The 14,112-nt window shown below is 46.0% G+C and overlaps 1 protein-coding gene across 6 annotated transcripts in view; it reads right to left on the reverse strand.

The window, feature by feature from the left end:
• Nucleotides 1-14,112, reverse strand: part of FBLN2 (fibulin 2) — a gene marked incomplete at its 5' end in the record, with an annotated part of 188,390 nt that overhangs the window by 51,314 nt on the left and 122,964 nt on the right. For all 6 annotated transcript variants that reach the window (XM_084635148.1, XM_084635146.1, XM_084635147.1 and 3 more), the window contains one exon: nt 9,501-9,630. In XM_084635148.1, coding sequence (XP_084491274.1) covers nt 9,501-9,630 — 130 coding nt within the window. The remainder of the gene's footprint in view (nt 1-9,500; nt 9,631-14,112) is intronic.

The raw sequence follows: 14,112 nt of genomic DNA on the forward strand, positions 1-14,112 counted from the left end.
GCCTCTGTGAAGATTCAAACCTGCAGTTTCAGGGAGCCTACATATTTCATACCTGACGTTCAGGCCACAAAACTATTCCCCCTCCTTGCTCACTTTACTCCCTCGACTTCTCAGCCTTTGCTCTAGCACACCACATGCCCTAATGTGGCTTATACTACTATTTGTAAGAGCTTCAGAAATTTAATAGACGATCAAACACTGTACACAGCTGCACATTTAACAGCCACAGAGAAAAATCCAAAAAGACAGATTGGGCCACCTTTTCTAAAGCAAAGTCTGTTCACACTGGGTTTTTTTGGGTGGGCACCAATCTATAATTGCAGGCCCTACTCCTGCCATTGACAAACTAGCCTTTGGTACTACAGCGGCTTGAAGGTTTTGTCAAAACATTGCTTCCCAACAAAAATGGCTTCCCAACAAAAATGGCTTTTCAACTAAAATGGCTTTTCATTTTGTTAGCCACGTTCTACATTTTGTTTAAAACAAACAAAACCATTATTAATGACTTTGAATGGCCGCTGTGAATGTCGATGAATAGTTATGGGGCCAGGGAGAGGGAGTGGAAATGACTCTACTGCCAGGTAGGTAGGCCATGCACCTAGGACATGGGAGACCCAAGTCCAAAACTCTGCTCCTATGACTGATTATTTACAAACAGTAGAACCGCTTCAACAGTAGTGACTGAGACAGTCCCATACCAGAATAGCCCAGTGGCAACGTGGGAGACCGAAGTTCAGATCCCTTCTCTACATCAGGCGGGACCATCCACATCAGAGGTGAATTCCCTAACCACTGAAGTTGCTGCCTCTCCCCAGGACCATTCAGTAAATCTAGTCCTCATTTGCTTTTTTCATAGCTGCCAAAATCAACACGAAAAATTTTGAGTCAGGCTGAAACAAAGCATTTTGATTTTTTGTTTGGCTGAAACTATTTGGCAAACTTGGTATGAATTTGCAAATACACCTCTACCCCGATATAATGCGGTCCTCGGAAGCCAAAAAATCTTACCGTCTTATAGGTGAGACCGTGGTATATTGGGGTAGGGAGAGGAACCACTCCCCGCCCCAGCTCACCTCCGCTCTGCCTCCGCCTCCTCCCCTGAGCGTGCTGCCACTGCTCCGCTTCCCCCCCCTTCCTTCCTTCCAGGATGCCGCACCAACCAGCCGTTGGCGCGGGAAGCCTGAAAGGAAGGGAGTGAGGCGGGGGGAGAAGCAGAGCACTGTGCTCAGGGGAGGAGGTGGACCACACCACAGCTCCGCTTCTCTCCCTCCCAGGCTTACAGTGCCAATCAGCTGATAGTGGTGTGCTCGCGGGAGGAGGCGGAGCGGAGGTGAGCTGGGGTGGGGGGGCCGCAGCAAGTAAGGGGGCGGGGGGCGGGCAGAGGAACCCCTTGTGGTAACACGAATTCAGATATAATGAGGTAAAGCAGCCCCACTCCCCGGAGTGCTGCTTTACCACATTATATCGCACCGCAGTATATCAGGGTAGAGGTGTAGTTTTGGCTCAACAGAAACTGCATTTGTTGGCAAATAACTATTTGCTGAAAAAAAGTCACCCAGCTCTATTCATCACTTCACATTCTGCTCCTCTCCAGAAATACAGTGTCTTGAAATGTTGGTTAATTGGGTTAGACTGTAAGATCTTTCAAAGCTCTTTTTTATATTCCTTGTAAAGTCTTTACACTTAGAACACTAAAAAAGCAATGGCCATAATGGGGGGGGGAGGGGGGAGATATAACTACAGTAACTCCTCACTTAAAGTCGTCCCGGTTAACGTTGTTTCGTTGTTACGCTGATGATCAATTAAGGAACATGCTCGTTTAAAGTTGCGCAATGCTCCATTATAACATTGTTTGGCAGCTACCTGCTTTGTCCACTGCTTGCAGGAAGAGCAGCCCGTTGGAGTTAGCTGGTGGGGGCTTGGAACCAGGGTGGACAGGCAGTCCCCCATCAGCTCCCCGTTCCCCTAAGTTCCCTGTGCGGCAGCCGCCCAGCCAGCTACCAATTGCCAGCTACCAATTGCCGGCAGTTCAGCTGTCCCTCCCCCCACTGCCATGTGCTGCTCCTGCCCTCTGCCTTGGAGTGGCTCCCGGGAGCCTCCTGCTTGCTGGGGGAGGGGGGGTGGGGGAGAAGGAGGCGAATGTCAATGTGTCCCCCTCCCCCCTGCTCCTGCTTACCCCTTCTCCATATAGGGCAGGGTGGGGATACAACAGGGCTCAGGATGGAGAGAGTTTGCTGGCCCTAGCTGCTGTCTCAACATGCTGATATACTTAAAAAGGCAGTGTACTTAGAGTGGGGTCAGCATACTTAAAGGGGCAATGTGCATCTCTCTCCCGCACACACAGGGTGTGTGTGTCTGTCTCCCCTCCCTCCATTCGTGCTGCCTTGTCGAGTGTGAGGCTATATTAATAACAATGTGTTAACCCTTGAGGGCTCAGACGAATGCTAGTGCATCATTTAGCAGTAAGACATCTCCTGGGAAATATCCCACCCTATGACTTCACCACCTCAACCAAGCTTCACAATCATCATTACTGTGTATAATATTAAACTGTTTGTTTAAAACTTATACTGTGTGTGTGTGTGTGTGTGTGTGTGTGTGTGTGTGTGTGTGTGAAAAATTTCCCTGGAACTTAACCCCCCCATTTACATTAATTCTTATGGGGAAATTGGATTAGCTTAACATCGTTTTGCTTAAAGTCACATTTTTCAGAAACATAACTACAATGTTAAGAGAGGTTTCAGAGTAGCAGCCGTGTTAGTCTGTATCCGCAAAAAGAAAAGGAGTATTTGTGGCCCCTTAGAGACGAACCAATTTATTTGAGCATAAGCTTTCGTGAGCTACAGCTCACTTCATCGGATGCATTCAGTGGAAAATACAGTGGGGAGATTTATATACATAGAGAACATGAAACAATGGGTGTTACCATACACACTGTAACAAGAGTGATCACTTAAGTTGAGCTATTACCAGCAGGAGAGCAGGGGTGAAAAAACCTTTTGTAGTGATAATCAAGGTGGGCCATTTCCAGCAGTTGACAAGAATGTCTGAGGAACAGTGGGGGGTGGAGGGGGAGAAATAAACATGGGGAAATAGTTTTACTTTATGTAATGACCCCATCCACTCCCAGTCTTTTTCAAGCCTAAGTTAATTGTATCCAGTTTGCAAATTAATTCCAATTCAGCAGTCTCTCGTTGGGGTCTGTTTTTGAAGTTTTTTTGTTAAAGAATTGCCACTTTTAGGTCTGTAATCGGGTGACCAGAGAGATTGAAGTGTTCTCCGACTGGTTTTTGAATGTTATAATTCTTGACGCCTGATTTGTGTCCATTTATTCTTTTACGTAGAGACTGTCCAGCTTGGCCAATGTACATGGCAGAGGGGCATTGCTGGCACATGATGGCATATATCACATTGGTGGATGTGCAGGTGAACGAGCCTCTGATAGTGTGGCTGATGGGATTAGGCCCTATGATGGTGTCCCCTGAATAGATATGTGGACACAGTTGGCAACGGGCTTTGTTGCAAGGATAGAGGAGTTACTGTATATAGTTTTCCCATTAGCATTTTCTATGACACCGCCAATGAAAGGAGAAGTGTTTGATTATAATACTGTTGAAACATCTTTCTTAATTTTCAAGAGATGTGATTCAGTAATACTATTATTGATTTTTCTTTCTCGTAGCAGCCACTATATTCTAGAGCTTCGCAGACAGAATAGAAAGGCAAATTCCCTGCCTTGAAGAGAGTAGAGTTTAAAATCACTTCATTTGAATGAAAGCATTACATTAACATCTGCATAGCATGGAATCACAGTGCTGAGGTTTGCAAGTTTTACTACAACTAAGGGTATGTCTACACTATGAAATTAGGTCGATATTATAGAAGTCGATATTTACAAATCGATTTTATACAGTTGATTGCATATGTCCACACTAAGCGCATTAAGTCTGCAGAGTGCGTCCTCACTACCGTGGCTAGCATCGACATACGGAGCGGTGCACTGTGGGAAGCTATTCCACAGTTCCCACAGTCTCCGCCACCCATTGGAATTCTGGGTTAAGCTCCCAGTGCCTGATGGAGCAAAAACATTGTCGCAGGTGGTTTTGGGTACATGTCATCAGTCACCCCTCCCACCATGAAAGCAACGGCAGACAGTAGTTTTGTGTCTTTTTTCTGTATAGACGCCATACTGCTTTCAGCAGATGGTGCAGTAGGACTGCTAACTGTCATCATCCACTGCAACTCTGCTCTGCTGCTATTGTCTCAATAGCGAATTTCTCCATGTTGTCTGTCATGGGCTCCCGGGTATGTGTGTTCTTCCTTGGGAAGTGTGTTTGGTGCTAATCATCATCCTCCATCGCTTCTGCTGCAACTCTGCTCTCCTGCTCTCATGAATCCACCTCACAGGTCCTCTCGTCGTTCTCTATAAATATCTATTCTTGTGGCATCCATCGTAAGCCACCACTTCCGCTGCAACTCTGCTCTCCTGCGGACGCCATACCACGGCAAGCATGGAGCCCGCTCAGATCACCGCAGCAGTTATGAGCATTGTAAACACCTCGTGCATTATCCTGCAGTATGTGCAGAACCAGAACCTGCAAAAGCAGGTGAGGAGGCGACGGAAGCGCAGTGACGAAAGTGATGAAGACATGGACACAGACTTCTCTCAAATACGGGCCCTGGCAATTTGCACATCCTGATGGCAATGGGGCAGGCTCGTGCCGTGGAACGCTTATTCTGGGCCTGGGAAATAAGCACAGACTGGTGGGACCGCATAGTGTTGCAGGCCTGGGATGATTCCTAGTGGCTGCGAAACTTTTGCATGCGTAAGGGCACTTTCATTGAACTTTGTGACTTACTTTCCCCTGTCCTGAAGCACAAGAATACCAAGATGAGAGCAGCCCTCACAGTTCACAAGAAGTGGCAATAGCCCTCTGGAAGCTTGCAATGCCAGACAGCTACCTGTCAGCTGGGAATCAATTTGGAGTGGGCAAATCTACTGTGGGGGCTGCTGTGATCCAAGTAGCCAACGCAATCACTGAGCTGCTGCTATCAAGGGTAGTGACGCTGGGAAATGTGCAGGTCACAGTGGATGTCTATGTTGCAATGGGATTTCCTAACTGTGGTGGGGCGATAGGCGGAATGCATATCCCTATCTTGGGACTGGACCACCTTGGCATCCAGTATGTAAACCGCAAGGGGTACTTTTCAATAGTGCTGCAAGCACTGGTGGATCACAAGAGACGTTTCACCAACATCAACGTGGGATGGCTGGGAAAGGTACAGGGCGCTCGCATCTTTAGGAACTCTGGTCTGTGGGAATGGCTGCAGCAAGGGATTTACTTCCCAGACCAGAAAATAACAGTTGGGGATGTTGAAATGCCTACAGTTATCCTTGGGGACCCAGCCTACCCTTTAATGCCATGGCTCACGAAGCCATACACAAGCAGCCTGGACAGTAGTCAGGAGCTGTTCAACTATAGGCTGAGCAAGTGCAGAATGGTGGCAGAATGTGCATTTGAACATTTAAAAGGGCACTGGCGCAGTTTACTGACTCGGTTAGACCTCAGCGAAACCAGTATTCCCATTGTTATTGCTGCTTGCTGTGTGCTCCACAATATCTGTGAGAGTAAGGGGGAGATGTTTATGGCGGGGTGGGAGGTTGAGGCAAATATCCTGGCCACTGATTTATGCGCAGCCAGACACCAGGGCAATTAGAAGAGCACAGCAGGGCAACCTGCGCATCAGAGAAGCTTTGAAAACCAGTTTCATGACTGGCCAGGTTACAGTGTGACAGTCTTGTTTGTTTCTCCTTGATGAAAACCCGCCCCCTTGGTTCACTCTACTTCCCTGTAAGCCAACTGCCCTCCCCCTTCGATCACTGCTTGCAGAAGCAATAAAGTCATTGTTGTTTCAAAATCATGCATTCTTTATTAATTCATCACACACATAGGGGGATAACTGCCAAGGTAGCCCGGGAGGGGTGGGGGAAGAGGGAAGTACCGGGTGGGATGGTGGATGAGGGGAGGAGGGAAGGACAAGGCCATACTACACTTCTAAACTTATTGAATGCCAGCCTTCTGTTGCTTGGACAGTCCTCTGGGGTGGAGTGGCTGGTTGGCCGGTGGGGCCCCCCCCCGCGTTCTTGGGCATCTGGGTGAGGAGGCTATGCAACTTGGGGAGGAGGGCGGGCGGTTACACAGGGGCTGCAGGGGTAGTCTGTGCTCCTGCTGCCTTTCCTGCAGCTCCACCAGATGCCAGAGCATATCAGTTTGATCCCCCAGTAGCCTCAATATTGCATCCTGCCTCCTTTCATCATGCTTTTGCCACCTCTCCTCTTGCTCCCGCAACCTCTCATCTTGCTCGTCCCTCCTATCCTCACATTCATTTTCTGCTTTCCTGGACTCTGCCATTGTTTGCCTCCACCCATTCTACGGAGCTCTTTCAGCGCGCTAGCCTCTGGGATGGAGACGATGGGGGAATGTTGAAACATTTGCAGCTGTGGGAGGAAAAAAAGGGAGAGTAGTATTTAAAAAGACACATTCTAGAGAACAATGGGTAGACTCTTTCACGGTGAACCAAGCTGTTAACATTCCATAGCACATGTGCTTTCGGTACAAGGTCGCATTTTGCCTCTTATATTGAGGGCTTGCAGGTTTGGTGAGAGATCACACATGCAGGGCCAGGCAACAGAATTCGGCTTGCAGGAAGCCATGTTAAGCCACAGTCTTTCGGCTTCCTCAACCTTCATAACATGTGGGAATGGTTTCAAACAGCAGTGCCCTCTTTTCCCATACCAAGCACCCATTGGGTTGGCCATTTAAAATGAGGTGCTGCGGTTTTCAGGTTAACTACTCCCCCTCCCCACAATTCTCTGGGATGATCGCTTCACCCCTCCTCCCACCATGTGATTAGTATCAGGAAAGATTCCTGCCAGCCAAACGTGAACAGCTCAGCGTGAATGCCGCCCCCTCCCCGCTCCCGTGTGGCTAAAAGCGAGGATGATTTCTTTTCAGCCACAGGCAAACAGCCCAGCAGGAATGGCCACCTCTGAATGTCCCTGGAGGATTTCAGCTTCATCCCCAGGCACGTTAACAGACTTTTCTAGTAGCTGTACTGGCCGCGAATGCATTCCATGCCTTCAGGGCAAATTAATCATTAAAGAAGCTTGCTTTAAAGCCATGCATTATATTTACAAAGGTACACTCACCAGAGGTGCCTTCTCCAGCTTCATGGTCCGGGAGCCCGCCTTGGGAGGGTACTGGCTCCAGGGTGATAAACAGTTCCTGGCTGTCAGGGAGAACAGTTTCTCCCCTTGCCTGTTGTGTGCTATCCTCCTCCTCCTCATCACCTTCTTCGTCCCCAAAATCCTCATCCCTGTTGTGTGAGACTCCCGCCTTGCAGGTGTCCACAGACAGGGGTCGGGGTAGTAGTAGGGGCACCCCCTAGAATTGCATGCAGCTCATCATAGAAGCAGCATGTCTGGGGCTCTGACCCGGAGCAGCAGTTTGCCTTTTTTGTTTTTTTGGTAGGCTTGCCTGAGCTCCTTAATTTTCATGTGGCACTGCTGCAGATCCCTGTTGTAGCCTCTGTCCATCATGCCCTTGGAGATTTTTTCAAATATTTTGGCATTTCATCTTTTGGAACGGAGTTCTGATAGCATGGATTTGTCTCCCCATACAGCGATCAGATCCAGTACCTCCCATTCGGTCCATTCTGGAGCTCTTTTGCGATTCTGGGACTGCATGGTCACGTGTGCTGTTGAGCGCGCCACACTGGCCAAACAGGAAATGAAATTAAAAAGTTCCTGGTGCTTTTCCTGTGTACCTGGCTAGTGCATCTGAGTTGAAAGTGCTGTCCAGAGCCGTCACAATGGAGCACTGTGGGATAGCTCCTGGAGGCCAATACTGTCGAATTGCGTCCAAACTAACCCAAATTCGACCTGGTGATGTCGATTTCAGTGCTAATCCCCTTGTCGGGGAGGAGTACAGAAATCAATTTTAAGAGCCCTTTAAGGTGACAAAAATGGCTTGTTGTGTGGACAAGTGCAGGGTTAAATCGATCTAACGCTGCTAAATTCAACCTAAACTCGTAGTGTAGACCAGGGCTAAGATACAAACGATCGGCAAAATTCTCCTCTTCACTTACATCTACACTAGGAGTGCTCCACTGGCATGGGAATACTATACTGGCAAAGTGGTGAAACCACCCCACCACAAACAAAACAAGCTATACCAGGAAAAGCACAGCTTTGCCATGTAATTGGGTCAACACAAGGGGCTTCTGCTGGCACGACTACACTGGTCAGGGATCACACCTGACTGACATAGCCATGTTGGCAGAAGTCAACATCAATCTGGCCTTACTCACTGAGAGTTCCTTGTGTGTGAAGCAACCACAGTACAGCAATAGTGCTCTGCACTGCATATATGACACCCCCACAGATCTAAGAGTAGCATATTTGCCTTATTTCTGAAATAACTAAAGGCCAAAATCTACCAACAAATAGAGTTGTGAAAGTTTCATTGATTTCTCTGCATGTTTCTGAGGGCAGAATTTTGGCTCTAAACAAATATTATTTTGAAGACTTAATCATCCCCTAGAAATGATAAGCCTGCATACCTAATTAAACCCTTTACTACACAGTGGATGACCTTATATTTTCCTTACCAACAAATCAAGTTATTCGCAAGACTCTCGGATGCATTAGAACAGACAGAGCTAATAAGTTTCCTGCTGATACAATGGAATATTACATCTGGGCATACAAACACCTACATAAATTCTGATCAGTGTTTAAGGAATTCTGAAACCTTCACTTCAGGCCCAAACTGGAGAAACTTGCATAACAAATAAGAGGCCAGATCCTTAGCGGGTGTAAACTGGCTTAGCTCCTTTAACTTCAGTAGAGCTAGGCTGATTTAGATTGGCTGAGGTTCTGGCACATGGTTCATTACTCGAATCACCAGTTAATAGCCCTTCTTTATTTATGAGAAAAAGCCTCTATAGTAATCTAAATATTTGTTTCTTGTCAAATTTTTTGTTTAGCTGGTAAATTAAACTGCTATTCAATAAAGCGTCTAAGCTGACAAATTGTTCAGTAATGGGGCTTTCCAATTATATCTTTGATTAGGCTTTTCCCTATCATTTTCTAAAATCTATTACCGCAGATAAAAAAAACTGAAGTAAACTTCTCCCACCCTCTTCCAAATGGAGAAAGCAATAATAATTAAAAAAAAAACCCAGCAAGTTTAATCTTAACAATGAGAGAGAAACAATACAAATTACCTCATTACAAAGTTTTACAAATCTCAGGCACAATTAAGCCTGAATGCAAACTACCAAAATATTTAGCTAAGTATGATTTCCATGCCTTATCCATGCAACTTTATAAATAACTAAACTCCATGACACAAATATAAAACACCTTTAAAAAAATTGCACAAAACTCAATACATCTGCATCAGAATAGGACTTGCAAAAGTACCAACGGGTCTTGCCTTGTAAAAAGATCCTTCACAGATATTGCTTTCATCAGGTCCGCACGAATCTCCTTCCTTGGCTGCGATCATGCCAGCAACACAGCTGTTTTCTTTTAAGTATGAGACACAACACTGCTTCTGAGCAATTCTGCAAAGACGGAACAGGGTTAAGTGTTAACTGGCATTCAAAAGGTAGTGCCATCAGGTTGCAAGACTATACAGTAAGAATTTGTATCACTGGACATAGAAATATATTCATTCCTAATATGTCATCACCTTTTTTTTAAACGTATATTATGGGCGACATCTTGTTGCCATTGAAGTCAATGGGAGTTTTGCCACTGACTTCACTGGAGCCAGGATTTCACCTGTTAAATTCTGTCTTAGATTGGAAAACGTGACTTATAATGAAAGACTTAAGGAGCTCAATCTGTTTATCTTAACAAAGAGAAGGTTTGATCCCAGTCTATAAGTACCGACATGGAGAATAGAAATTTGATAGTAGAAAGCTCTTCAATCTAGCCTGCAAAGATATAAACAAGAGCCAATGGCTGGAAGTTGAAGCTAGACAAATTCAGGCTCAAAATAAAGTGCAAATATTTAACCTTGAGGGTAAATAATCATCAGAATGACTACTCCCATATTGTGGTGAGTTCTCCATCACTAGGCGTTTTTAAATCAAGATTGTATACACACACACACACTCTTACTCTCTCTCTCTCTCTCTCTCTCTAGTTCAAACAGGAATTAATTCAGGAAAGCCCTGTGGCCTGTGTTACACAGGAGGTCAGACTAGATGATCACAGTGGTCTCTTCTGACTTTATAATCTATCAATCAGCATTCAGATAACATAATGCCGGGCACTATATAAATACTATAGACCAATGGATTAAACCTCATTCAACATATAGCAGTGGTGGGCAACCTGAGGCTCGCAGGTCGCACGCGGACTTTCAGGGTAATCTGCTGGCCGGCCGTGAGACAGTTTGTTTACATTGACCGTCCGAAAGCACGGCCGCCTGCAGCTCCCAGTGGCCGTGGTTCGCCATTCGCAGCCAATGGGAGCTGTGGGAAGTGGCAGTGAGCCCCCGCCATTTCCCACAGCTCCCATTGATCAGGACCGGCAAACCGTGGCCACTGGGAGCTGTGGGCAGCTGTGCCTGCGGGCGGTCAATGTAAACAAACTGTCTTGTGGCCCACCAGTGGATTACCCCGCACATGCCGTAGGTTGCCCACCACTGACATCTAGTATTATACTCATGTTCTTAACCTTATGTTTTTGTGGTGGACCCATTTTCAGGTGATACAGGGGAAGAAGGGAAAGGATTTACTTTCTCCAGGCAGAACCCTTTATTGCTTACGACGGCCAGTTCCAGTGCCTAACACAAAGTACAAGAATTGCCCAATAGGGGGCGTCCTTGTAATCTCTGGCTACCAAGTGCACCCAAAGGGCGTAAACAAGAGGTGGGCAAACTACGGTCCACGGGCCACATCCGACCCATGTTCCCATCCTGCTCGGCCCCTGAGATCCCAGCCTGGGAGGCTAGCCCCTGGCCCCTTCCCCTGCTGTCCCCGCTCCACTGGCGCTCTGGCCCGCTGCTCCTGCCTGGCAGTGCAGCAGCATGGCTGCGAGCTCCAGCCACTCTGAGCAGTGTGGTAAGGGGGCAGGGAGTGGTTGGGTAAGGGGCAGGGAGTCAGGGGGGCTGTCAGGGGACAGGGAGCGATTGAATGGGGTGGAGGTTTGGGGCGGGGGCAGTCAAGGGATGGGGAGCAGGGGGGTTGGATAGGGGGTGGGGTCCCAGGGGGCAGTTAGAGGCGGGGGTGTGGATAAGGGTCGGGGCGGTCAGGGGACAGGGAAGTTGGATAGGGGACGGGGTCCGAGGGGGCAGTTAGAGGCAGGGATCCCAAGAGGGGGCGGTCAGGGGACAAGGAGTGGGGGGGGGGATTGGATGGGTTGGGGGTTCTCAGGGGCGGGAAGTGGAAGGGGGTGGATAGTGGGCGGTGTCCAAGCTATTTGGGGAGGCACAGCCTTCCCTACCCGGCCTTCCCTAAAGTTTCACAACCCTGATGTGGCCCTCGGGCCAAAAAGTTTGCCCACCCCTGGCGTAAACTAATTGTCTCCAACCCACAGTCTCACAAACATGCACTGGTTGTAAGGGATGTTGTTTTTTAATAGTCAATGGATAATAGCCAGTTAGCTATCCTTTACCGACAGCAAGTTCCAAGCCAAAAATGGTTGTCAATAAGATATGTATGATTATTACAACAAAGAAACAAGTCTCTCTGGAAGCAAACTCCCCCCTCCTTTTTTTCCCCCCTGAGAAAAAAATATTTCCAATTCATTTTTTTTCCTGATGCTTGGGAAAAAAATTGGAAGGAGATGTCTCATATTCCTGTGCAAACTAGCCTGTGACTGCAACTTGGCCATTGGCCATTCACACTTAAAATGTCAGTGGCCAACTGCACCAGGTTTAAGTTAATATTTACATGCTGGACAATGTATGAATAGTGTTATCAGTTAATCAATGGCCTGTGGTTGAATAAAGGAAGATGATCTTTTTTTCCCTTTGTGTTTTGTTTTTCCAGTAATGTTTGCTTCTTGTTCCCATGTGAATTGCCAACGAGAAAAAACATAGTGCTTTGTTTGAAATTTTAGTGGCTAATGTCCAACCATATTTGAGCACTGAATCTAATTTTTTACTGCCATCATAGGACATCTGAAATTTTATTGATGGCTATTATGGCTCTTTGAAAGCATCCAAAAGACCAACACTGAATGAAGTAGTTTTTTGGATGTAAAGCACCTACAATCCAAAAATCATTAGCTGCTGTTAAAAGGCCAAAGTCTGCATGGATTAACGGTCCTCAGAAATATAACATTTTGCCTTGAAAAGTTCCTTTCCAATACAAAAAGAGCAAAATGGTGATCCAGTGCTATAGGAAGTGCAATTGGTCATTTTTATACTTGTAACTTCTTTAGGGCTCGTCTTCACTATGCGGAGATTGATGCTGCAGCAATTGACACACCAGAGGTCGATTTAGTGGGTCTAGTGAAGACCAGCTAAATTGACCACAGAGCGCTCTCCAGTTGACCCCGGTACTCCAGCTCCCCAACAAGATTATGGTAAGTCGATGAGAGAGCACCTCCTGCCAATGCAGCACAGTGAAGATACTGGGGTAAACAGACCTAAGCTATGTTGACTGCAGCTGATTAGCCCTCAACTGGAGTATTGTACCCAGTTCTGGGGGCCACACTTCAGGAAGGATGTGGACAAATTGGACAAAGAGCAACAAAAATGATTAAAGGTCTAGAAAACATGACCTATGAGGGAAGATTGAAAATATTTGGTTTGTTTAGTCTGGAAAAGAGAAGACTGAGAGGGGACATGATAACAGTTTTCAAGTATGTAAAAGGTTGTTACAAGGAGGACGGAGAAAAATGTTTTTTCTTAACCTCTAAGGATAGGACAAGCAGCAATGGGCTTAAATTGCAGCAAGGGAGGTTTAAATTGGACATTAGAAAAAACTTCCTAACTGTTAGGGTGATTAAGAACTGGAATAAATTGCCTAGGGAGGTTGTGGAATCTCCATCATTAGAGATTTTTAAGAGCAGGTTAGACAAACACCTGTCAGGAATGGTCTAGATAATACTTAGTCCTGCCATGAGGCAGGGGACTGGACTATATGATCTCTCAAGATCCCTTCCATTCCTATGATTCATGTAGCTGGAGTAGCATACCTTAGGTTGACTTACCCCAGTAGTGAAGCCCTTAGACATTTCACGATGGTTTAATTTTGGGTACTGTACCACTGAACCATTAGCTGAGCATATAAAAGCTTTACCTTATGTACTCATATTTATTTCCTATTCACAAACCCATTCTTAGATGGCTTAGGTGGATTGTTGGACTCTGGGAGCCCTTCTCAAAAATTCATGCTGGTATAACTACATCAATGTATTAAATTGATGCAAGCCTCCAATATAAACATGCTCCACTGACACAAAGCAAGGCTTGTGCCAGTGCAGTTCAACACGGTAACATATGTCATGGGGTTAGAAAGAAGGTCCTCGACGATCTGTAACTGGCTAAAAGATAGGAAACAAAGGGTAGGAATAAATGGACAGTTTTCACAGTGGAGAGAGGTAAATAGCAAGGTCCTCCAAGGACCTGTTCTGGGACCAGTGCTGTTCAACATATTCATAAGTGATCTGGAAAAAATTTTAATACAGTAAATTAACCCTTGTTTAAAGTATTTAAGACATTTTAGCTAGATTTGACTTTTCTCATTGACATTATGGATATAGTATTGCATGTACCCCAATAATACCTAGGTCAAAATGGCTGCAAAGTTTGCAGATGATACAAAATTACTCAAAACAGTTAAATCCAAAGTTGATTGCGAAGAGTTACAAAGGGATCTCACACAACTGGGTGACTGGGAAACAAAAAAGATTAAATTCAATGCTGATAAGTACTAAGCAATGCACATTGATAAACATACTCCCAACTATGCATACAAAATGATGGGTACTAAATTAGCCGTTAAAACTCAAGAAAGATCTTGGAGTGATCATGGATAGTTCTCTGAAAACATCTGCTCAATGTGTAGCAGCAGTCAAAAAGCTAT

The sequence above is a fragment of the Lepidochelys olivacea genome (genome assembly GCF_965140295.1).
Source record: "Lepidochelys olivacea isolate rLepOli2 genome assembly, chromosome: 7".
Taxonomy (NCBI): domain Eukaryota; kingdom Metazoa; phylum Chordata; order Testudines; family Cheloniidae; genus Lepidochelys; species Lepidochelys olivacea.